This window comes from Nomascus leucogenys, chromosome 4 (assembly GCF_006542625.1).
Source record: "Nomascus leucogenys isolate Asia chromosome 4, Asia_NLE_v1, whole genome shotgun sequence".
In the NCBI taxonomy this organism is placed as follows: Eukaryota; Metazoa; Chordata; class Mammalia; order Primates; family Hylobatidae; genus Nomascus; species Nomascus leucogenys.
In genome coordinates this window covers 58,290,496-58,311,989 of record NC_044384.1, presented here as the reverse complement: position 1 = coordinate 58,311,989, position 21,494 = coordinate 58,290,496, and the positions used below count along the sequence as shown (strand labels likewise).

The following is a 21,494-nucleotide window of genomic DNA, read 5'->3' as shown; positions in this document are numbered from 1 at the left end:
AATACATACATACATACATACATACATACATACATAAAAAGACAATAATTAGCAGGCCGTGGTGATGCGCGCCTGTAATCTCAGTTACTGGAGAGGCTGAGGCACGAGAATCGCTTGAAACCGGGAGGCAAGGGTTGCAGTGAGCCGAGATCGCGCTACTGCACTCCAGCCTGGGCGACAGAGTGAGACTCCATCTCAAAAAAATAAAAAATATATATATTTTGATGAGATGTTGAGAAAGATGAAGATTGAAAAGTTTGTCTTATAGATCAGAACTTAAAGTCAAAATAATCCGCTACATTGTGTGATTTAATTTTATTATTATTATTATTATTTTTTTTTGAGACGGAGTCTTGCTCTGTCGCCCAGGCTGGACTGCAGTGGCGCGATGTCGGCTCACTGCAAGCTCCGCCTCCCGGGTTCACGCCATTCTCCTGCCTCAGCCTCCCAAATAGCTGGGACTACAGGCACGCGTCACCACGCCCCGCTAATTTTTGTATTTTTAGTAGAGACGGGGTTTCACCATGTTGGCCAGAATGGTCTTGATCTCTTGACCTCACTATCTGCCCGCCTTGGACTCCCAAAGTGCTGGAATTACAGACTTGAGCCACAGCGCCCGGCCCATTGTGTGATTTGCTTCAGGTACATTAAGCAATGCTAAGGTTCCTGGTGTTGGAACAGAATCAGCACAATACTTTGGGCTTCTCTAAGACCTTCTTTCCGTTCACTGAGGAATTTGTATTAGGTGCTGCACTCACAGTGCCCTGCTGTTCAGAAACGTGATGCTGACAGTACTTTTTGTGTGTGTGTGAGACGGAGTTTTGCTCTTGTTGCCCAGGCAGGAGTGTAGTGGTGCGATCTCGGCTCACTGCAACCTCCGCCTCCCGGGTTCAAGCGATTCCCCTACCTCAGACTTCTGAGTAGCTGGGATTACATGCGCCTGCCACCACGCCCAGCTAATTTTCTGTCTTTTTGGTAGAGACAGGGGTTTCACCCTGTTGGCTAGGCTGGTCTTGAACTCCTGACCTCAGGTGATATACTCCCCCCCCCCCCCCCGGCTTCGGCCTCCCAAAATGGGACAGTCCTATTAATTGGATTTAATCTCTTCGAATCTCCCTCTCTTGCAGGACATTTTTCTCCTAGACCAGCCCTCGATACCCTCAGCCGTCGCAAGGCAACCTCCCGCCGCCAGGGGCCGCAATCGCGCTCCTCGCGTCCGGAAGAGAGTGCGGCCCAGCGCAGCCTCGGCGTTTCCGCCGTGCGTCTGCAGTGCTCCGCGCGCTCTTGACGTACGGAGTCCCTGGTGTAGGCGCTTCCGGCCATTCATACTGCAGTCGGTCAGTGTTCGGTTGAAGGATTCTTTGCGCTATCGGACCCAGAGGGTGACGGCGCCGCTAGGATGAAGCTCGTGAGGTGAGGGAGTGACCAAGCAGCTCTGGGGGCTGTGAATGGAAGTCTCGGCCCGGAGTCCGGAAGGCTGGGCTCTCCCATTTGCAGGAGGCGGGAAAGCCGCGTGTGCGCGGCCTGCTAACGGCCGGCCTTACTGCGCCCGCAGCTCGTGCTCGGGCCTGGGCTTCCGCCTGGGTCGCTCGCGGATCCCGCGTGTCTTCCAAGAGACTGGTATAAAGGCCGAGCCTTTTCTTCCCGCCTAGTGACTTAGAGGCTTTAAAGGTGCAGCGCCTCCTGGGACACATCTCTCTTTTACAGTTACTCATTTTCTTTTTGAGTGGAACTCCCCAGTCCTACTTGAGTACTTAGAAAGCTTTATGAGCTTATCTGGAAACAAACCTGTTTGCAGAATATTTTAAATCAGAGTAAGACTTCTGGCTTCACAAGTTTTTGTTTTTTTAAATAAAGACAGTGTCTCACTTTGTTGACCAGGCTGGTCTCGAACTCCTGGGCCCAAGCTTTCTGCCCGCCTCGCCCTCCCAAAGGGCTGAGATTACAGGTGTGAGCCACCGCGCCCGGCCGATTTTTAAGTTTATCTTTTGATCCTCCTTAGACTTATGATTGATTATTCTACCTCTGTTTCCCATTAAGGTAGGATTTTTATTTAGGAAAGTCTCCCAATATAGGGCAGAAATTATCACAACGTAATTGCGGCTGATTACCCAGATAATATATAGTTCTCCTGTTTTATTTCTTAAGAAAGAAATAGACCCTGTCAGTTAGGTGAGTCTTCTGAAGACTTGTTTACTGATGTGAGTAATTCCAAACTACCTGCAAGTAGATTTGGTTTTGGTGTTTTTCCTTGAGACTAAGCCAGGAACAGAGGCAGACGTTTCTAATAATTAAGCCAGAAATTATAAATATTTAGCTTGTTTTTTTCCTGTTGAGTGAAGGATTGTCTCAATCCTGTTACATACCAGGCTCTGGTAATAGAATTTTTTTAAAAGGCAGAGTACCTGCCTTGTTGGAGTTTTCTGGTTAGTGGGGATGACAGACACTTGTAGATAACGTCTGAAATAACGTTTGTTTGAAACGTTTTAAATAACACATAAAAGCCTTAAACATTCAGGGAGGAGGCCAGGCACAGTGGCTCACGCCTGTAATCCCAGCACTTTGGGAGGCCAAGGCGGGTGGATCACTAGGTCAGGAGTTCGAGACCAGCCTGACCACAGTGAAACCCCGTCTCTACTAAAATTACAAAAGTTAGCTGGGCGTGGTGACGCACGCCTGTAATCCCAGCTACTCAGGGGGCTGAGGCAGGAGAATCGCTTGAACCCAGGAGGCAGAGGTTGCAGTGAGCCGATATCATGGCACTACACTCCAGCCTGGGCGACAGAGCGAGACTCCGTCTCAAAAAAAAAAAAAAAAAAAATTATATTCAGGGAGGAGTTGGTACAAAAGACATTTAAGGTTAATTTTTGGTGTATTTTTATTTGAACTGTAACCTAGGAAGTCATAGAATTTAAAGTGCATTTTTTAGGCTGGACGTGGTGGCTCACGCCTGTAATCCCAACACTTTGGGAGGCTGAGGCAGGCAGATCGCCTGAGGTCAGGAGTTCAGGACCTGCCTGGCCAACATGGTGAAACTTGTTCTTTCGAAAAAATACAAAAATTAGCCGGGTGTGGTGGCGGGCGCCTGTAATCTCAGCTACTCAGGAGGCTGAAGTAAGAGAATCACTTGATCCCGGGAGGTTGCAGTGAGCTGAGATCGCACCACTGCACTCCAGCCTGGACAACAGAGCGAGACTCGGTCTCAAAGAAAGAAAATTACATTTTTTGAAATTTCTCCATACCTGCCAATCTGAATCTTAATCTACTCATAGTTCAATTTTGTGTAATACACCTTGGATTCCATTTGTTCCCTGTAACGATACTGCATGTTATGACAATTTTCCAGTAATTTTTAATACCTGTACTGAATCCTGTTTTGTGTCTTAGGTAAAATATAGAAACAAATTTTTTTTCTTACTAGAGAATGTATTTTTCCTCCAGAAAATGATTGTTTGACTAACTGGTTAGCATTTTCAGTAGACTTATTTCTGTATTTCAGTTGGCAGCGTTGTCATCCTCATTCTCACTGTCACCCTAACCGAAAACTGGGAGGTGAGCTTGACTTTTTCTCTCCTGATGTCCTTGACATTTGATACATTGGCAATTTTGCCAGTTTTACCTACTTCATAAAAGTGACCCACATTATCCTGTTTGGTTTTTGGGTTCAAATAGTGTGTTTTGATACTGAGGGACACTGTTACTGACTATTCGATATCCAAGTTTCACTAAGTAGAAAGAATTCAGACAGTGAAAGATGCATCTGAAAATAATTTGAATCTATTTGGTTCCTGGGCTCAGTTAGGGAGGATAATTGTGTATTTGTCCTGCCCATAGTAGCCTCCTTTCATTCCAGTCACCACCATTGAGGTTCAGACCCTTTTTATCCCACTCATGGATTTTTGTTTTCCTTCTTTAAGGTAAATATCTTATACAATGAAATGCAGTGTATATTTCCTGCTATTGAAAAATGTAAACACTTTTGTAATCTAAACCCGTATCAAGAGAAGTAACATCAAAACCTCAGACAGTTTCCTCAAGCCTTTCTCAGGCAACCTCTGGCTCCATACCCCTAGATGCAACCAGTTTCTTCCACCATAGATGAATTTTGCCTGCACTAGAATTTCATATGTTTGGAATCACAAAGTATTTTTGTGTAAAACTTCTTTTACTCACACGTTTTTGAGATTCGTCCACATTGTGAAGTGTATCAGTAATGTGTTCATTTTTATTACTGGATATTAATGCATTGTGTGTTTGGAAGTTCTGTATTTTAGGCTGGGCACAGTGGCTCATGTTTGTAATCCCAGCACTTTGGGAGGCTGAGGCGGGTGGATCACCTGAGGTCAGGAGTTTGAAACCAGCCTGACCAACATGGTGAAACCCCGTCTCTACTAAAAATACCAAAAAAGTAGCTGGGCATGGTGGCAGGTACCTGTAATCCCAGCTACAAGGGAGGCTGAGGCAGGAGAATCCCTTGAACCCAGGAGGTGGAGATTGCAGTGAGCTGAGATCACGCCATTGCACTCCAGCTTGGGCAACAGAGCGAGACTCCGTCTCAAAAAAAAAAAAAAAAAAGCTCCGTATTTTAAAAAATTACAAGGAAAGAAAAGAAAAAGTTATGTATTTTTTTTTACAACTATGTTGAATATTCTTCAGGTTTTTGGAGGGAAATAAACTTTCATGGGTAAATACTTAAGAGTGGAGTTGATGGACTGTAACATAGTTATGTGTTTAACTTTATAAGAAATTTCCAAACCGTTCTCCAAAGTGGTTGTACCATTTTACACTTCCATTAACAATATATTAGAATAACAATTGGTCCACATCCTCACCAGTATGTGGTGGTGTTTGCTCAGTCTTTAATTTTAGCCATTTTAGTGGGTATGTAGTGGTATTTCCTTAGAGTTTAGTTGGTTTTTTGCTTGTTTGTTTTTGAGGTGGAGTCTCACTCTGTTACCCAGGATGGAGTGCAATGGCACGATCTTGGTTCACTGCAACCTCTACCTCCCAGATTCAAGCGATTCTCCCACCTCAGCCTCCTGAGTAGCTGGAACTACAGGCATGTGCCACCACACCTGGCTAATTTTTGTATTTTTAGTAGAGACAGGGTTTCACTATGTTGGCCAAGCTGATCTTGAACTCCTGACCTCATGATCCACTTGCCTTGGCCTCCCAAAGTGCTGGGATTACAAGCGTGAGCCACCGTGCCCAGCCTGCTTTTTTTGTTTTTTGTTTGTTCGTTTGTTTGTTTGTTTGTTTTTGAGATGAAGTCTTGCTGTCACCAGGCTGGAGTGCAGTGGCGCGATCTCGGCTCACTGCAACCTCTGCCTCCCTGGTGCAAGCGATTCTCCTGACTCAGCCTCCCAAGTAACTGGGACTACAGGCACATGCCACCACGCCAAGCTAATTTTTGTATTTTTAATAGAGACGGGGTTTCACTTTGTTGGCCAGGATGGTCTCGATCTCTTGACCTCATGATCCACCTGCCTCGGCCTCCCAAAGTGCTGGGATTACAGGCATGAGCCACTGTGCCCTGCCTGTTTTGCTTTTTAAAAGATGAGAGTCTTCCTGTGTTGCCCAGGCTGGTCTCGAACTCCTGGGCTTAAGTAATCCTCCTGCCGCAGCCTCCTGAGTAGCTGGGACTACTAGCATGTCCAGCTTCTCATTAAGGTTTTAATTTAAATTTTCCTAATGACTAATGATGCTGAGCACATTTTCACCTGCTTATTGGCCATTCCTGTATCTTTTGTAAAGTGTCTTTTTCCAATTATTATTTTGTGTTGTTACTTTTTATTTATTTTTTAATTTTTTATTTTTTTGGAGACGGAGTCTCGCTCTGTCACCCAGGCTGGAGTGCAGTGGCACGATCTCGGCTCACTGCAAGCTCTGCCTCCTGGGTTCACGCCATTCTCCTGCCTCAGCCTCCCGAGTAGCTGGGACTACAGGCACCCGCCACCACGCCCGGCCAATTTTTTGTATTTTTAGTAGAGACGGGGTTTCACTGTGTTAGCCAGGATGGTCTCAATCTCCTGACCTCGTGATCCGCCTGCCTTGGCCTCCCAAAGTGCTGAGATTACAGGCGTGAGCCACTGTGCCCGGCCCAGAGTTGTAGGAATTTTTTCTGTGTCCTGGATACCAGTTCTTTGTCAGATGTGTTTTCTCTCAGTGTGTGATTTACATGTTCATTTCCTTAATAGTGTCTCTCTTGTCGCCCAGGCTGGAGTGCAATTGTGCGATCTTAGCTCACTGCAACCTCTGCCTTCCAGGTTCAAGCGATTCTCCTCCCTCAGCCTCCCAAGTAGCTGGGATTACAAGTGCCCACCACCAAGTCTGGCTAATTTTTGTATTTTTAGTAGACATGGGGTTTCACCATGTTGGTCAGGCTGGTCTCCAACTCCTGACCTCATGATCCACCCACCTTGGCCTCCCAAAGTACTGGGGTTACAGGCGTGAGCCACTGCACCAGACTGATCTATTTTTATTATGTGTCTGGAACTCTTTAAGCCTTTTTTTTTTTTGAGATGGAGTCTGGCTCTGTTGCCAGACTGGAGTGCAGTGGCGCACTCTCGGCTCACTGCGACCTCCATCTCCCAGGTTCAAGTGATTCCCCTGCCTCAGCCTCCCGAGTGGCTGGGACTACAGGCATGTGCCACTATGCCTGGCTAATTTTTTTGTATTTTAGTAGAGATGGGATTTCACCGCATTGGCCAGGCTGGTCTCCATCTCCTGACCTTGTGGTCTGCCTGCCTCGGCCTCCCAAAGTGCTGGGATTACAGGCATGAGCCACGGTACCTAGTGAAGACTCTGTCTTTAAAAAAAGGGCCATCATTTCTGGAACTCTTGGGCTCAAGTGACTATCATCCATCTTGGATTACTTTTGAAAAATGGTGTTAGTGGTCCAGGTTCATTTTTTTTCTGTATGGATTTCCAGTTATTCCAGCATCATTTGTTGAAAACACTTTCCTTTGCCTGTTACACGTCTTTGGCACCTTTGTAAAAAATCAACCATATAAGGCCAGGCTTGGTGGCTCATGCCTGTAATCCCAGCACTTTCGGAATCCAAGGCAGGCAGATCACCTGAGGTCAGGAGTTCGAGGCCAGCCTGGCCAACATGGCGAAACCCCGGCTCTACTAAACAAACAAACAAACAAACAAAAATTAGCTGGTTGTGGTGGCGAGCGCCTGTAATCCCAGCTAAATCAACCATGTAAACGTGGGACCAGAAATAGATCTGTTTGCTTGTATTGTTTCATTGATCTATTTGTTGTTCCTTATGTCTCGATTACTGTAGTTTTAACTTGTATATGTACTGCTCTAGTCACATAATTTGTCTTCCTAGAGATTATACTTTGGTCTCTTGTCTTTCTAAAATCTGTTTCTGAACATTTGCCCTAGGTTCTCTTTTAAATGTGAATATGAGCGTGGTACTGCACTTCATTGATGAAAATCCTTCAGTAGCTCTCCTAGAGGAATTCTTCAACAGAGCTTAGGCTTTCCATGAAAGAAACCTGCCTAACTCCTCTCTACTCATAGGACCTTAAATATTGAACTTAACATTTCATCGGCCAGGCGTGGTGGTTCATGCTTGTTATCATAGCACTTTGTGAGGCCAAGGCAGGCAGATCACGTGAGGTCAGGAGTTGGAGACCAGCTGGGCCAACATGGTGAAACCCCGTCTCTACTAAAAATACAAAAATTAGCTGGGTGTGGTGGCATGCGCCTGTAGTCTCAGCTACTTGGGAGGCTGAGGCACAAGAATCTCTTGAAGGGGGGAGGGGTGAGGGATAGCATTAGGAGATATACCTAATGCTAAATGACAAGTTAATGGGTGCAGTACACCAACATGGCACATGTGTACATATGTAACAAGCCTGCACACTGTGCACATGTACCCTAAAACTTAAAAGTATAATAATAATGAAATTAAAAAAAAAAAAATCTCTTGAACCTGGGAGGCAGAGGTTACAGTGAGCTCAGGTCGAGATTGCGCCATTGCACTCCAGCCTGGGCAACAGAACAAGACTCTGTCTTCGTATCTATAATTACTCTGTGTCTTATGCTGTATTTTTTCTTTTGTTTCCTCTTGCTGCATATTTCCAACTTTTCAGGCTTCTTACTAGAAGTCCCCTAATACCTGACTCCCTTCTCCACATGCTACAATATATTCTTAGTAAAAACCTGTGTGTAGCTGGGTGCAGTGGCTCACGCTTGTAATCCCAGCACTTTGGGAGGCCAAGGCAGGCTGATTGCTTGAGCTCAGGAGTTTAAGACCAGCCTAGGCAACATGGCAAAACCACATCTCTACAAAAAATTTAACAGTTTAAAAAATATTAGCCAGGCATGGTGGCATAGTCTCAGAAAAAACCTAAACTAAAAACCTCTGTTAAAAAAAAAAAAAAAAAAAAAATCTCTATATCTCTATTGCATTCTACAACTTACAGTTATTTTTACGTGTCTTTTATGTATCTGAGCCACCGCGCCTGGCCACATAAGGTTTTTTTTTCCTTTTATTTATCTTCTTTGCTTCCAAAAATGATTTGAAGAACTTTTATAGTAAAACTGGGATAGTAAGTTCGTGTAAAAGATAAAAACAAAAACTTCATAATGGGAGGAAGCCATTAGTTCAGAATTCTGGCTTTTCTAGGTATAATTGATTGTTAAATTTGGAGCTGAATAATTCTCTGGTGAAATATAGTGTTACCAATTCGTTGAGAGAAACATTTTCTTGATGTCATATATAAAAAGAGATTCAACTCATGAGTCTTTTTAAAGTTTGAGGCTTGTTATATGCCAGACCAAGTAATTTCTTTTTTGTGATGGCTGTCTATACCACTAAAAAAAAAAAAAGGAATTAAAAAAAGGCATTTTAAGGTTGGTTTCCCTTTATTCGTTGAAACATTTCAGCCAACATTATTCAGTGCCTATTACAGTCTAGGATTAGATATAGAGGTTACGATCCCTACCCTCAACAATAGTCTAGTGCGGGAGGATAATAGGTTATCTTACATGTACCATTTAGTGTGATAGATGATAGAATCTATTAATTCAAAGTATGTATTACAGACTAAAAGTTTTTATATGAATTGTGTATTGTATAATAGTGTAGGGTTCATTTTCTTAGATGTGATTGTCAGATTATGGTTATATAGGAGAATGTCATTAGAAAATGCACGCTGAAGTGTCGTAATGCCTACGACTTACTTTGAGATGGTGTGATCAGTTTTTGTTTGTTTGTATTTTTGACGGAGTCTCGCTGGAGTTTAGTGGCACAATCTTGGCCCACTACAACCTCTGCCTCCCGGGCTCAAGCAATTCTCCCGCCTCAGCCTCCCCAGTAGCTGGGATTACAGTCATGTGCCACCAAGTCTGGCTAATTTTTTTGTTATTTTTAGCAGAGACAGGGTTTCGCCATGTTGGCCAGGCTGGTCTCGAACTCCTGACCTCAGGTGATCCGCCTGCCTCAGCCTCCCAAAGTGCTGGGATTACAGGCATGAGCCTCAGTACCTAGTGAAGACTCTGTCTTTAAAAAAAGGGCCAGGCCTGGTGGCTTACGCCTGTAATCCCAGCACTTTTGGAGGCCAAAGTGGGCGGATCACCTGAAGTCAGAAGTTCAAGACCAGCCCAACTGGTGAAACCCTGTCTCTACTAAAAATACAAAAATCAGCCAGGTGTGGTGGCAGGCACCTGTATGTAGTCCTAGCTACTTGGGAGGCTGAGGCAGGAGAATTGCTTGAACCCAAGAGGCGGAGGTTGCAGTGAGCCAAGATCATGCTACTGCACTCCAGCCTGGGCGACAGAGCGAGACTGTCTCAAAAAAAAAAAAAAATAGAATTTTTAAAAAAGACAGAGTCTTGCTCTGCCACACAGGCTCCAGGGCAGTGACACAGTCATGGCTCATTGCAACCTCAAAGTCCTGAGCTCTAGCAATCCTCCCACCTCAGACTCAGAGGAGTTGGGTCTACAGGCATGAGCCAACAGGCCCAGCTAATTTTTTTATTTGTATTTTTTTTTTTTTTTTGAGACGGAGTCTCGCTGTCGCCCGGGCTGGAGTGCAGTGGTGTGATCTCGGCTCACTGCAAGCTCCGCCTCCCGGGTTCACACCATTCTCCTGCCTCAGCCTCCCGAGCAGCTGGGACTACAGGCGCCTGCCACCGCGCCCAGCTAATTTTTTTGTATTTTTAGTAGAGACGGGGTTTCACCGTGGTCTCGATCTCCTGACCTCGTGATCCATCTGCCTCGGCCTCCCAAAGTGCTGGGATTACAGGCGTGAGCCATCACGCCCGGCCTTATTTGTATTTTTTTTTTTTTTTTTTTGAGATGGAGTCTTGCTCTGTCACCCGGGCTGCAGCGCAATGGCACAATCTTGGCTCACTGCAACCTCTGCCTCCCAGGTTCAAGCGATTCTCCTGCCTCAGCCTCCTGAGTAGCTAGGATTACAGACCTGCACCACCACACCTGGCTAATTTTTTGTATTTTTAGTAGAGATGGGATTTCACCATACTGGCCAAGCTGGTCTCCAACTCCTGACCTTGTGATCCGCCCACCTCGGCCTCCCAGAGTGCTGGGGTTACAGGCATGAGCTACCGTGCCCGGCCAACTAATTTTTTTTATTTTTTTTTATTTTTATAGACAGGATCTTGCTCTGTTGACCAGGCAGGTCTCGAACTCCTGGCCTCAAGCGATCATCCCACCTTGGCCTCTCAAAGTGGTGAAATTACAGGCATGAGCCACTGCACTGGCAATTGACAATATTTGTAAAACCTTTAACTTTTCTTCCTCTGCAAAATTTTATAAAAAGGGGAGAACAGAAATCTAGATGAAGTGAGAAGTGGATAGATTGTTCATTATATATTATCAAGGCAACTGGCTATTCAGTTGGGGAAAGTAATAAAGACAGATTTTTGCCTTACACTGCATAAAAAAGATCAATTCCAAGTAGATTAAAACTCTAAAAGTAGAAGAAAATAAGACACTTTTTTTTTTTACAATTTTGGCATAGAAAAAACCCTTTCCTACGCAAATTATGTATCCCAGGAGGATGAACAAATTCAAAACATAAAAGTGAAAAAAGTTTGTGTGACTAAAGAAACCATAAACAACAAATTTGAATGACTGGCAAACCAGTAGAAAATAAAGGAAAAACTCAGCCTCATTGAGAATATGTCAATAACGTGAACAGGTAATTCACGGAAGAAATAGTTTTCCCATATTAATAAAAAGATATTCAGGCCGGGCGTGGTGGCTAATGCCTGTAATCCCAGCACTTTGGGAGGCCGAGGCGGGCGGATCACGAGGTCAGAAGATCAAGGCCATCCTGGTTAACATGGTGAAACCCCGTCTCTACTAAAAAAAAATACAAAAAATTAGCTGGGTGTGGTGGCGGGCGCCTGTAATCCCAGCTACTCAGGAGGCTGAGGCAGGAGAATGGCGTGAACCCAGGAGGTGGAGGTTGCAGTGAGCCAAGATTGTGCCACTGCACTCCAGCCTGGGCGACAGAGTGAGACACTGTGTCAAAAAAAAAAAAAAAAGAAAAGATATTCAATCTCACAGGTAACTAAGGAAAAACAAATTTTTCCCCCATCAAATTGACAAAAATTTGAAAGACTTATAGCAACTTGTATTGGTAAGGGTTTGCATAATTGGGTTTGTAATGGGAAAAAATTGAACCAAAGTAATGTCCATCAACACGGAGGTAATAAATTTTGACATTTCCATGTAGTGGAATGCTTTCCAGTTCTTAGAAAGTTATTTTGTTATTTTGGCTTTTTTTGAAATGGAGTCTTGCTCTGTCGCTCAGGCTGGAGTACAGTGGAACAATCTCACCTCACTGCAAACTCCGCCTCCCGGGTTCAAGCGATTCTCATGCCCCAGCCTTCCAAGTAGCTGGGATTACAGGCGTGTGCCACCATGCCTGGCTAATTTTTTTAATTTTTATTTTATTTTTTTTGAGATGGAGTTGCTCTGTCCCCAGGCTGGAGTGCAGTGGTGCGATCTCGGCTCACTGCAACCTCTGCCTCCCAGGTTTAAGCGATTCTCCTGCCTCAGCCTCCTGAGTAGCTAGGATTACAGGCGCACTCCATCCTGCCCAGCTAATTTTTGTGTTTTTGTAGAGATGGAGTTTCACCATGTTGGCCAGGCTGGTCTTGAATTCCTGACCTCAGATGATCCGCCCGCCTCGGCCTCCCAAAGTGCTGGGATTATAAATAGGCATGAGCCATCACGCCCAGCCTCAGTTCTTAGAATGTTTTGTATGTTGAAATGGAAATATGTCCAATATAAACTGCTAAACGAGGACTACAAGTTACAGACGTGAATAAAATATGACCCAATTTATGTAAAAAGAAATCTGTATATATGCTTCTGAATGCATATAAAATGTTCTGGGATAATATTCCTACATACCCACAGTGCAGGGGGTTAGGAAAGGAGATTTTTACTTTATAGGCATTATAATAAGCTTGTAATCTTTTTACCAACTGTAATTCTTTATTTCTTTTTTCTTGTTTTTTTTTTTTTTTTTTTTGAGACGGAGTCTTGCTCTGTTGCCCAGGCTGGAGTGCAGTGGTGTGATCTCGGCTCACTGAAAGCTCCGCTTCCCGGGTTCACGCCATTCTCCTGCCTCAGCCTCCTGAGTAGCTGGGACTACAGGTGCCCGCCACCACACCCAGCTAATTTTTTGTGATTTTTAGCAGAGACGGGGTTTCACCATGTTAGCCAGGATGGTCTCCATCTCCTGACCTCGTGATCCGCCCGCCTTGGCCTCCCAAAGTGCTGGGATTATAGGCGTGAGCCACCACGCCTGGCCTATTTCTTTTTTATGGTTTATAATGAGTCTAAGATCTTGTATGTCTGGATTTCAGGTTTGAGAATTAGAAACGTCCAAATGACAGTTTATGTTAGTATTGTTGTGTTCCTTCATAAAGGTTGAGGATATAATTCAGGAAAGCTGAAATTGTTATGCAGATTATTGATAGGAATTGATGCAGATAGCATCTAGCGAATTTTCAACATTGAGATGTTTCACCCTTTCACCTTAATAAATGTGATTTTAAAGTGTTACAGGTAAAAATTAATGGTTTTATTCCTATTTATAGATTTTTGATGAAATTGAGTCATGAAACTGTAACCATTGAATTGAAGAACGGAACACAGGTCCATGGAACAATCACAGGTACGGAGGTTGGACTGCTTTTATCACATTTTTTTCCTTCTCTTTTACCTAGCCAGAGTTTATTTTTTGATTGCTTAATGAATGTTATTGTAGTACAGATCCTTATCCTTTTGTCTGAATTATGTAATTTTTTTTTTTTTTTAACAGTTTTGCTCTGTCACCTGGGCTGGAGTGCAGTGGCACGATCTCAGCTCACTGCAACCTCCGCCGCCTGGGGTCAAGCAATTCTCCTGTCTCAGCCTCCCGAGTAGCTGGGACTACAGGTGCCCGCCACCACGCCCGGGTAAAAAAAATTTTTTTTTTTGTTAGGCGGATTCTCACTCTGTTACCCAGGCTGGAGTGCAGTGGCACAATCTCAGGTCACTACAACCTCTGCCTCCTGGGTCCAGGTTCAAGCAGTTCTCCTGCCTCAGCCTCCCAAGTAGCTGGGGTTATGGGTGCGTGCCACCACACCCACCTAATTTTTTATATTTTTGGTAGAGATGGGGTTTCATCATGTTGGCCAGATTGGTCTCGAACTGACCTCATGATCCATCCTCCTCAGCCTCCAAAAGTGCTGAGATTACAGGCGTGAGCCATCGCACCTGGCCTAATTTTTGTATTTTTAGTAGAGACGAGGTTTCACCATGTCAGCCAGGCTGGTCTTGAACTGGACCAGGCTGGTCAGAAGACCTCAGTTGATCCGTCCACCTTGGCCTCCCAAAGTGCTGGGATTACAGGTGTGAGCCACTGTGCCTGGCCTAAGTAGGTCTTTAGTTATCCCATTAGTTCAGGTATAATTTGGTAAAGGAAAGGCTTCAGTATTCAGGTGTTTCAGCTATAATGTCCTGTAATCACCCTGAAAAATCTTGCTTTGTATTTTGTAAAATCTCTTACTAAAAATAATAGCTTAATGAGAAAAATAGGTGTTGCAGACTACATAAAAGCCTGTGTAACTTTGTAACCAAAGTATTCTTAACAAAAGCAGTAACAATTCTTATATACAGAGAGAAGCAGAAACAAAGGTGAGGGTAGTTTGGTGGAATGGGGATTATGAGGAAGTTACAAAGACAGTGGGAGAAACGTGAAAGAAATACCTGTCAAATCAGTAGTGAGCCTAAAGCCCAGTCAGGGTTCTTCCATGGCTTGCTGCATTCACTTCTGTAGGCAAAACATTAGTGTGCTAGGAAAAATCTCTAGAAAGGAAACACTGCTGATTTATACTGACATTCCCCCATTTACCAGTTGCACATGTGCTAAATTGTGTCATAGAAAACTTGCACTTTGTAGAAGAACAGTATTCTTTCATAGTCCAGTATTTACTGTGGCTCAGTAGATTTATTAGTTGCCTTAACTTGTATCATACTAATAACTGCCCAATTATTTTTCTCTTTAGGTGTGGATGTCAGCATGAATACACATCTTAAAGCTGTGAAAATGACCCTGAAGAACAGAGAACCTGTACAGCTGGAAACGCTGAGTATTCGAGGAAATAACATTCGGTATTTTATTCTACCAGACAGTTTACCTCTGGATACACTACTTGTGGATGTTGAACCTAAGGTGAAATCTAAGAAAAGGGAAGCTGGTAAGTTTGAATTATTATAAACATTTTTGTGAATGCTAATCCTAATCCACACTATTCATAATATAGATATTTGCAAACAACACAAGTGTTTTTGTTGTTTAATATTTCCTAGAGTATGTATTGTAATTCTTGGTGTTGCTATTAAAAACATTGAGCAGCCAGACGCAGTGGCTCACGCCTGTAGTCCTAGCACTTTGAGAGGCCAAGGCAGGTGGACCACGAGGTCAGGAGTTCGAGACCAGCCTGGCCAACATGGTGAAACCTCGTCTCTACTAAAAATATAAAACTTAGCTGGGCGTGGTGGCGGGTGCCTATAATCCCAGCTACTCGGGAGGCTGAGGCAGGAGAATCGCTTGAACCCAGGAGGCGGAGGTTGCAGTGAGCCGAGATCTCACCACTGCACTCCAGCCTGGGTGACAGAGGCACTGTCTCAAAAAAAAAAAAAAAAAAACAACCAAATATTGATGCAGTCAGGCAGGGTGGCTCACACCTGTAATCCCAGCACTTTGGGAGGCCGAGGTGGGCGGATCACCTGAGGCCAGGAGTTCCAGACCAGCCTGGTCAACATGGTGAAACCCTGTCTCTACTAAAAATGCAAAAAAAAATGGGCGTGGTGGTGCGTGCCTTTAGTCCCAGTTACTGGGGAGGCTGAGGCAGACGAATCACTTGAACCTGGGAGGTGGAGGTTGCTGTGAGCCAAGATTGCGCCACTGCACTCCAGCATGGGCTACAGAGTGAGACTTTGTCTCAAGAAAAAAAAAAAATATATATGGTTGTAATCCATAGCTTGAAAAACAATGATTTAATCTCTCTCTTGGTCCTGTGTCTCATGCTGCTTTCCACTTTGCAAGAACCCCCTGTGGGTACCAAAATCTACAGATGCTCAAGTCCCTTTTCGTAAAATGGTAGTAGTGTTTCAGTCTAACCTGTGCACATCCTTTTGTACACTTTAAATCATCTCTAGATTACTTGTAATACCCAGTATAATGTAAATGCTCTGTAGTTATACTGTATCGTTTAGGCGTTAATGACAAGAAAAGGTCTGTACGTGTTTAGTACAGGTACAACCATCATAGGCCTAAACTACGTTTTTGATCCTCAGTTGGTTAAATCCATGGATGTGAAACCCATGGATATTGAAGGCTGGATGTGTTTTCAAATCTGAGGATGTTTTGCTTTAATGTCTTTAGGGTTATTCTACATTTTTTTTTTACTACCTACCTACCTGTCGGGGAATTGATGATTGAAAGCCCCCCTGCCTCATATCATCTTACTCCACGCTTCTGAATCTTAGATTTTTCAGAAGTTATTCTTCCTTTACTGGATGTTAACAGTTCCCAGTCTATTTTCTGATTTAAAATTTTGTTGAAAAAAAATTTTTTTTTTTTTGAGATGGAGTTTCGCTCTTGTTACCCAAGCTGGAGTACAGTAGCACGATCTCAGCTCACTGCCACCTCTGCCTCCTGGGTTCAAGTGATTCTTCTGTTTCAGCCTCCCAAGTAGCTGGGATTATAGGTGTGCACCACCGCACCCAGCTAATTTTGTACTTTTAGTAGAGATGGGGTTTCATCCTATTGGTGAGGCTGGTCTCATACCCCTGACCTCAAGTGATCCACCCGCCTCAGCCTTACAAAGTGCTGGGATACAGGCAGGAGCCACCGCGCCCAGCCAAAATCTTTTTTTGAGATGGAGTCTCGCTCTGTCGCCCAGGCTGGAGTGCAGTGGCGCAATCTCAGCTCACTGCAAGCTCCGCTTCCCAGGTTCACGCCATTTTCCTGTCTCAGCCTCCCGAGTAGCTGGGACTACAGGCACCTGCAACCACGCCCGGCTAATTTTTGTATTTTTAGTAGAGACGAGGTTTCACCGTGTTAGCCAAGACGGTCTCGATCTCTGGACCTTGTGATCTGCCCACCTGGGCCTCCCAAAGTGCTGGGATTACAGGCGTGAGCCACCGCGCCTGGCCCAAAATCTTTTATCTACTGTGTTTTCTCTGCGTTTCTTTGTTCCTTTGGGTACTTTATCATCTTTGTTCGTTTTCTTTCGTAAATAATATTTCAGAAGAAATTGGTGATAAGGGTGGTCAATTTGGCTCATTTTAACATGTGTCCTAGACTTACTGTTTTTGTGCGTACACATTTAAAATAGTATGGTTTAAAAGAACTGAAATTGGCCAGGCGCGGTGGCTCATGCCTGTAATCCCAGTACTTTGGGAGGCAGAGGCGGGCAGATCACCTGAGCTCAGAAGTTCGAGACCAGCCCAGGCAACATGGCATGAACTTTGTCTCTACTAAAAATACAAAAATTAACCAGTGGCAGATGCCTGTAATCCCAGCTACTCGGGTGGCTGAGGCAGGAGAATTTCTTGAACCCAGAAAATGGAGGCTCCAGTGAGCCAAGATTACTCCACTGCACTCCAGCGTGGGTGACAGAGTAAAACCCTATCGCCAAAAAAAAAACTACAATAAATTAAACAATGAATAATGAGTCTTCGTTTCAAGTTTGTCATAGTCTAGTGTCAGGGAGTTATTTAAAATTATTGGTTTAGGCCAGATGTGGTGGCTCACGCCTGTAATCCCAGCACTTTCAGAGGCCGAGGCAGCTGGATCACAAGGTCAGTAGTTCAACACCAGGCTGGCCAAGATGGTGAAACCCCATTTCTACTGAAAATACAAAAATTAGCCAGATGTGGTGGCGGTCACCTATAATCACAGCTACTCGGGAGGCTAAGGCAGGGAATTGCTTGAACCTGGGAGGCGGAGGTTGTAGTGACCCGAGATCGCACTACTGCATTCCAGCCTGGACAACAGAGAGAGACTTGGTCTCAAAAAAAAAAAAAAAAATTATTGGTTTGTTGTTTGTTTGGTAAGAGACAAGATCTCACTGTGTTGCTCAGGCTGCAGTGAAGTGGCACGATCATAGCTCACTGCAGCCTCAAACCCCTGGCCTCAGGCTGTCTTCTGCATTGGCCTCCCAAATGTTTGGATTTTTTTTTTTTTGAATAAACATTTATTTTCTTTCTTTAAAAAAAGAAGAAGCTGGGCACGGTGGCTCACACCTGTAACCCCAGCACTTTGGGGAGGCCGAGGCAGGTGGATCACCAGCCTGGCCAACGTAGTAAAACCCTGTCTCTACTAAAAATACAAAAAATTAGCTGGGCGTGGTGGCAGGCGCCTGCAGTCCCAGCTACTCAGGAGGCTGAGGCAGGAGAATTGCTTGAACCCGGGAGGCCGAGATTGCAGTGAGCAGTTGTTTTCTTAATTTATCTTTATTTTTTACAGGTATGCACCACCAAACCTGGCTAATTTGTTATTTTTTTTGTAGTGATAGGATCTCCCTATGTTGTACAGGATAGTCTTGAACTCTTGGTCTCAAACAATCCTCCTGCTGTGGCCTCCCAAAGTGCTGGGATTACAGGTGTGAGCCACCATCATACCTGGTCCATTTTCTTTTCTTGGTTGTTGTTTTTTTTTGAGACAGAGTCATGCTGTGTCGCCCAGGCTGGAGTGCCGTGGTGCGATCTCCACTCACTACAACCTCTGCCTCCCGGGTTCAAGCAGTTCTCCTGCCTCAGCCTCCCAAGTAGCTGGGATTACAGGTGTCCAGCCCTTTGTTGTTGTTGTTGTTGTTGTTGTTGTTGTTTTTTATAACATCCCACCAACTCTGTTTTTCCCCCCATTTTCTTTATTTTTTTTAACACTTCATTTTGAAATAATTTTAGACACAAAAAGTTGCAAAAATAGTACAAGGAATTCCCATACACTTATCACCAAGATTGTCTAAATGTTAAAATCTCATATAACTACAAAAAATTAGAAATTTTACATTGATGTGGCACTATTGTATTATCTAGAGACCTTTCTCACATTTCTCTGATTGTCCCTCTAATGTCTTTTTCCCGGTCCAAGATCCAGTCCAGTACAACAGGTTGCATTTAGTTGTTACGTTTCCTTAGTTTCCTTTAATGCGTATCAGCTGGTTTTCCTCAGTTTCCTTTTGTGACCTTGACACCTTGTAAGAGTATGGGCCAGTTATTTTGTGTAATGTCCCTTAATTAGCATCTTAAACTTAACTATTTATTGCTTAGAATGGTAAGACTAGAATCAGTGTGTACAAATTTCTAATGTGGCCAGGTGCAGTGGCTCACACCTGTAATCCCACCACTTTGGGCGGCTGAGGCTGGAGGATTGCTTTGGCCCACAAGTTCGAGAGCAGCTTGGGCAACAAAGGGAGACCTCATCTCTACAAAAATTTTAAAAATTGGCCAGACATGATGGTTTGTACCTGTAGTCCCAGCTACTCAGGAGGCTTAGGTGGGAGGATCACTTGAGCTTGGGAGTTCAAGGCTGCAGTGAGGTGTGATTACACTCCAGGTGGGACTACAGAGTGAGACCCTGTATTTAAAAAAAAAACAACACAAAACAAAACAACAACAACAAAAACATTTTAAATGTGACTGACTTCTGTGTCAAGATTTTCTAATATTCTTAGCTGTCTGAAGATGAAATAAGTTTATTTGGGTGATGAATTCCCTATCACCATGATACTCAGCTAGAGTTAGGATGACCCAGTAGGGATATTACTATTTGGATTAAAGCACGAGATTATGTGTAGGTCAAATGAGTTTTAATTTTCTGAAGAGTTAATAAGATTGTGATTTGATGTAATAGATTTAAACTTTCCTGGTTTTGAATTAACTTGCTTGGATTTTATTCAGTTACCAAACTCTGGCATCAAGGTAATCATGTTCTATTCTATGATATATATCTTCCCTTTTTTTTGTGAGGTTCAAATCATTTTATGGTGAATTTGAGACATGATATAAAGAAAAAGTATTTTTAAATTTGACACATTTCTTAGTAAATAAATTGAAATGAAACAAATAATAATCTCCCTAGGCCTTTAGTTCTTGGTTCTGCATGATAATGTGTTGGGGGGTGGGGGGAATCTGAAGTCTAACACATTCAACAGAAGCTAGTTAAACTTCTATTTACTGTAGCTGCTAATAAAGAGCTATAAACGGGGAAAGGTGTGTGTGTAAATGTTGTTTGTGGCGTCTAGGTAACATTCGTGCAGGAGAGAATTGAACTTGGTTTGTTTTTCTTTTCCTTCAGTTGCAGGAAGAGGCAGAGGCAGAGGAAGAGGAAGAGGACGTGGCCGTGGCAGAGGAAGAGGGGGTCCTAGGCGATAATGTCTCTCAAGATTACAGTTTCAAAGTCATACGGGATTTGGGCTATTTTTTGTACAGGTTGTGTTTGTTTATGTCAGTTTTTAATAAACGTAAATGTGGGACAGAGCTGTCTATTTAGTATATCAAAGTTTTAGTAGTTTCCTCCACATTCACGAAATTACCACAGTGAGAGCTAAGCATTTCTACTGGGCAGTTTCAGTTTTAGATGATCAGGTTTTAAGTTTTTGAACTAAAATTTTTCTTTTTCTTTTTATGATGAATAAGGTTAAAAGAAAAGCCTTAGACAAATTAAATTTGGCAGAGTTTAATTGAGCAAAGGACAATTCACAAATCAGGTAGACCCTGAACCATAATAGGCTCAGAGGCTTCAGCCCAGCTGCATAGTTGAAGATTTATGGACAGAAGAAAAGTGATGTATGGAAAATGGAAGTGAGGTACAGCAACAGCCGGATTAGTTACAGTTCAGTGTTTGCCTTATTTGAATATGGTTTGAACAGTTCACTGTCTTTGGTTGGCTGAAACTTAGTGATTGGCACAAGAGTAGGGTACCGTCTGTTTACACATCCAGTTAGGCTACAGTTCTATGTACTGAGAAACCTTTAAGCTGAACTTGAGATATGTAAAGAGACTTTAGGCTAAACTTAACAATATATATAGAATATATACCCTTTTACTTCACATGCACTGAATATGCATTTTATTGCTTTACTCTTCATTCTGTGGCACCTACCCACAGGGGAAGTAAGAAGTTCGTTTTCTTATTTCGGAAACTAAAGTCCTTATGGGACGGGGTCTAGAATTGATTCTCCTTTCCTGAGTTTTACTCCACAGAGTCTTAGGTACCTGGTAAAAAGTTGTCTTCTAAATTAATGGTCATTGCTTTATCTAGCTGCTAATGTCTTACTTTTGTTTCTTTTGCTTTTTAATCAGTTCTCAATAGGATATAGTTTATGTTTTCCAAGTGACAACTTGGAGTTAATGGTCACTAGATTATCAGTTATGAGCAGTGTTAAAATCTCCTGTTAGTGTGTAATGTACCTGTCAGTGCCTCCTTTATTAAGGGGTTCTTTGAGAATAAAAGAGAAAAGACCTACTTTGACAGCAAAACTGTTATAATTGTTTTTTTTTTTTTTTTGAGACAGAGTCTTGCTCTGTTGCCCAGGCTGGAGTGCAGTGGCGCAATCTCGGCTCACTGCAAGTTCCGCCTCCTGGGTTCACGCCATTCTCCTGCCTCAGCCTTTCTGAGTAGCTGGGACTACAGGCGCCCGCCACCACGCCCGGCTAATTTTTTGTATTTTTAGTAGAGACGGGGTTTCACCGTGGTCTCGATCTCCTGACCTCGTGATCCGCCCGCCTCAGCCTCCCAAAGTGCTGGGATTACAAGCGTGAGCCACTGCGCCCGGCCTGTTATAATTGTTAATAAGGATTTTTAAAAATTGTTTTTAATCTGTTAAGCTCAGAAAAAATGTCTCTCAGTGCATCAGTTCTTTGTAAAGCTTACTACCAAGTATTTATATGCTAAGGAAAACAACTGAGGATATGGGTGGCTTAAATCTGTATTTTCATCA

The 21,494-nt window shown here is 43.5% G+C and overlaps 1 protein-coding gene across 1 annotated transcript; it reads left to right on the top strand.

The window, feature by feature from the left end:
- Positions 1–1,245: 1,245 nt before the first annotated feature.
- Positions 1,246–21,033, top strand: SNRPD1 (small nuclear ribonucleoprotein D1 polypeptide). The gene is made up of 4 exons (XM_030810660.1): positions 1,246–1,413; positions 13,095–13,171; positions 14,547–14,738; positions 19,850–21,033. Exons 1-4 carry the CDS (start codon positions 1,400–1,402, stop codon positions 19,924–19,926), a joined length of 360 nt encoding a protein of 119 aa, XP_030666520.1. The 5' UTR covers positions 1,246–1,399; the 3' UTR covers positions 19,927–21,033.
- The last annotated feature ends 461 nt before the right edge of the window (positions 21,034–21,494 follow it).

Excerpts from the sequence above, each read along its gene's own strand:
- SNRPD1 (XM_030810660.1), top strand. Across the intron at positions 13,172-14,546 it reads GGTCCATGGAACAATCACAG|GTGTGGATGTCAGCATGAAT; the intron begins GTACGGAGGTTG and ends TTTTCTCTTTAG. Across the intron at positions 14,739-19,849 it reads ATCTAAGAAAAGGGAAGCTG|TTGCAGGAAGAGGCAGAGGC; the intron begins GTAAGTTTGAAT and ends CTTTTCCTTCAG.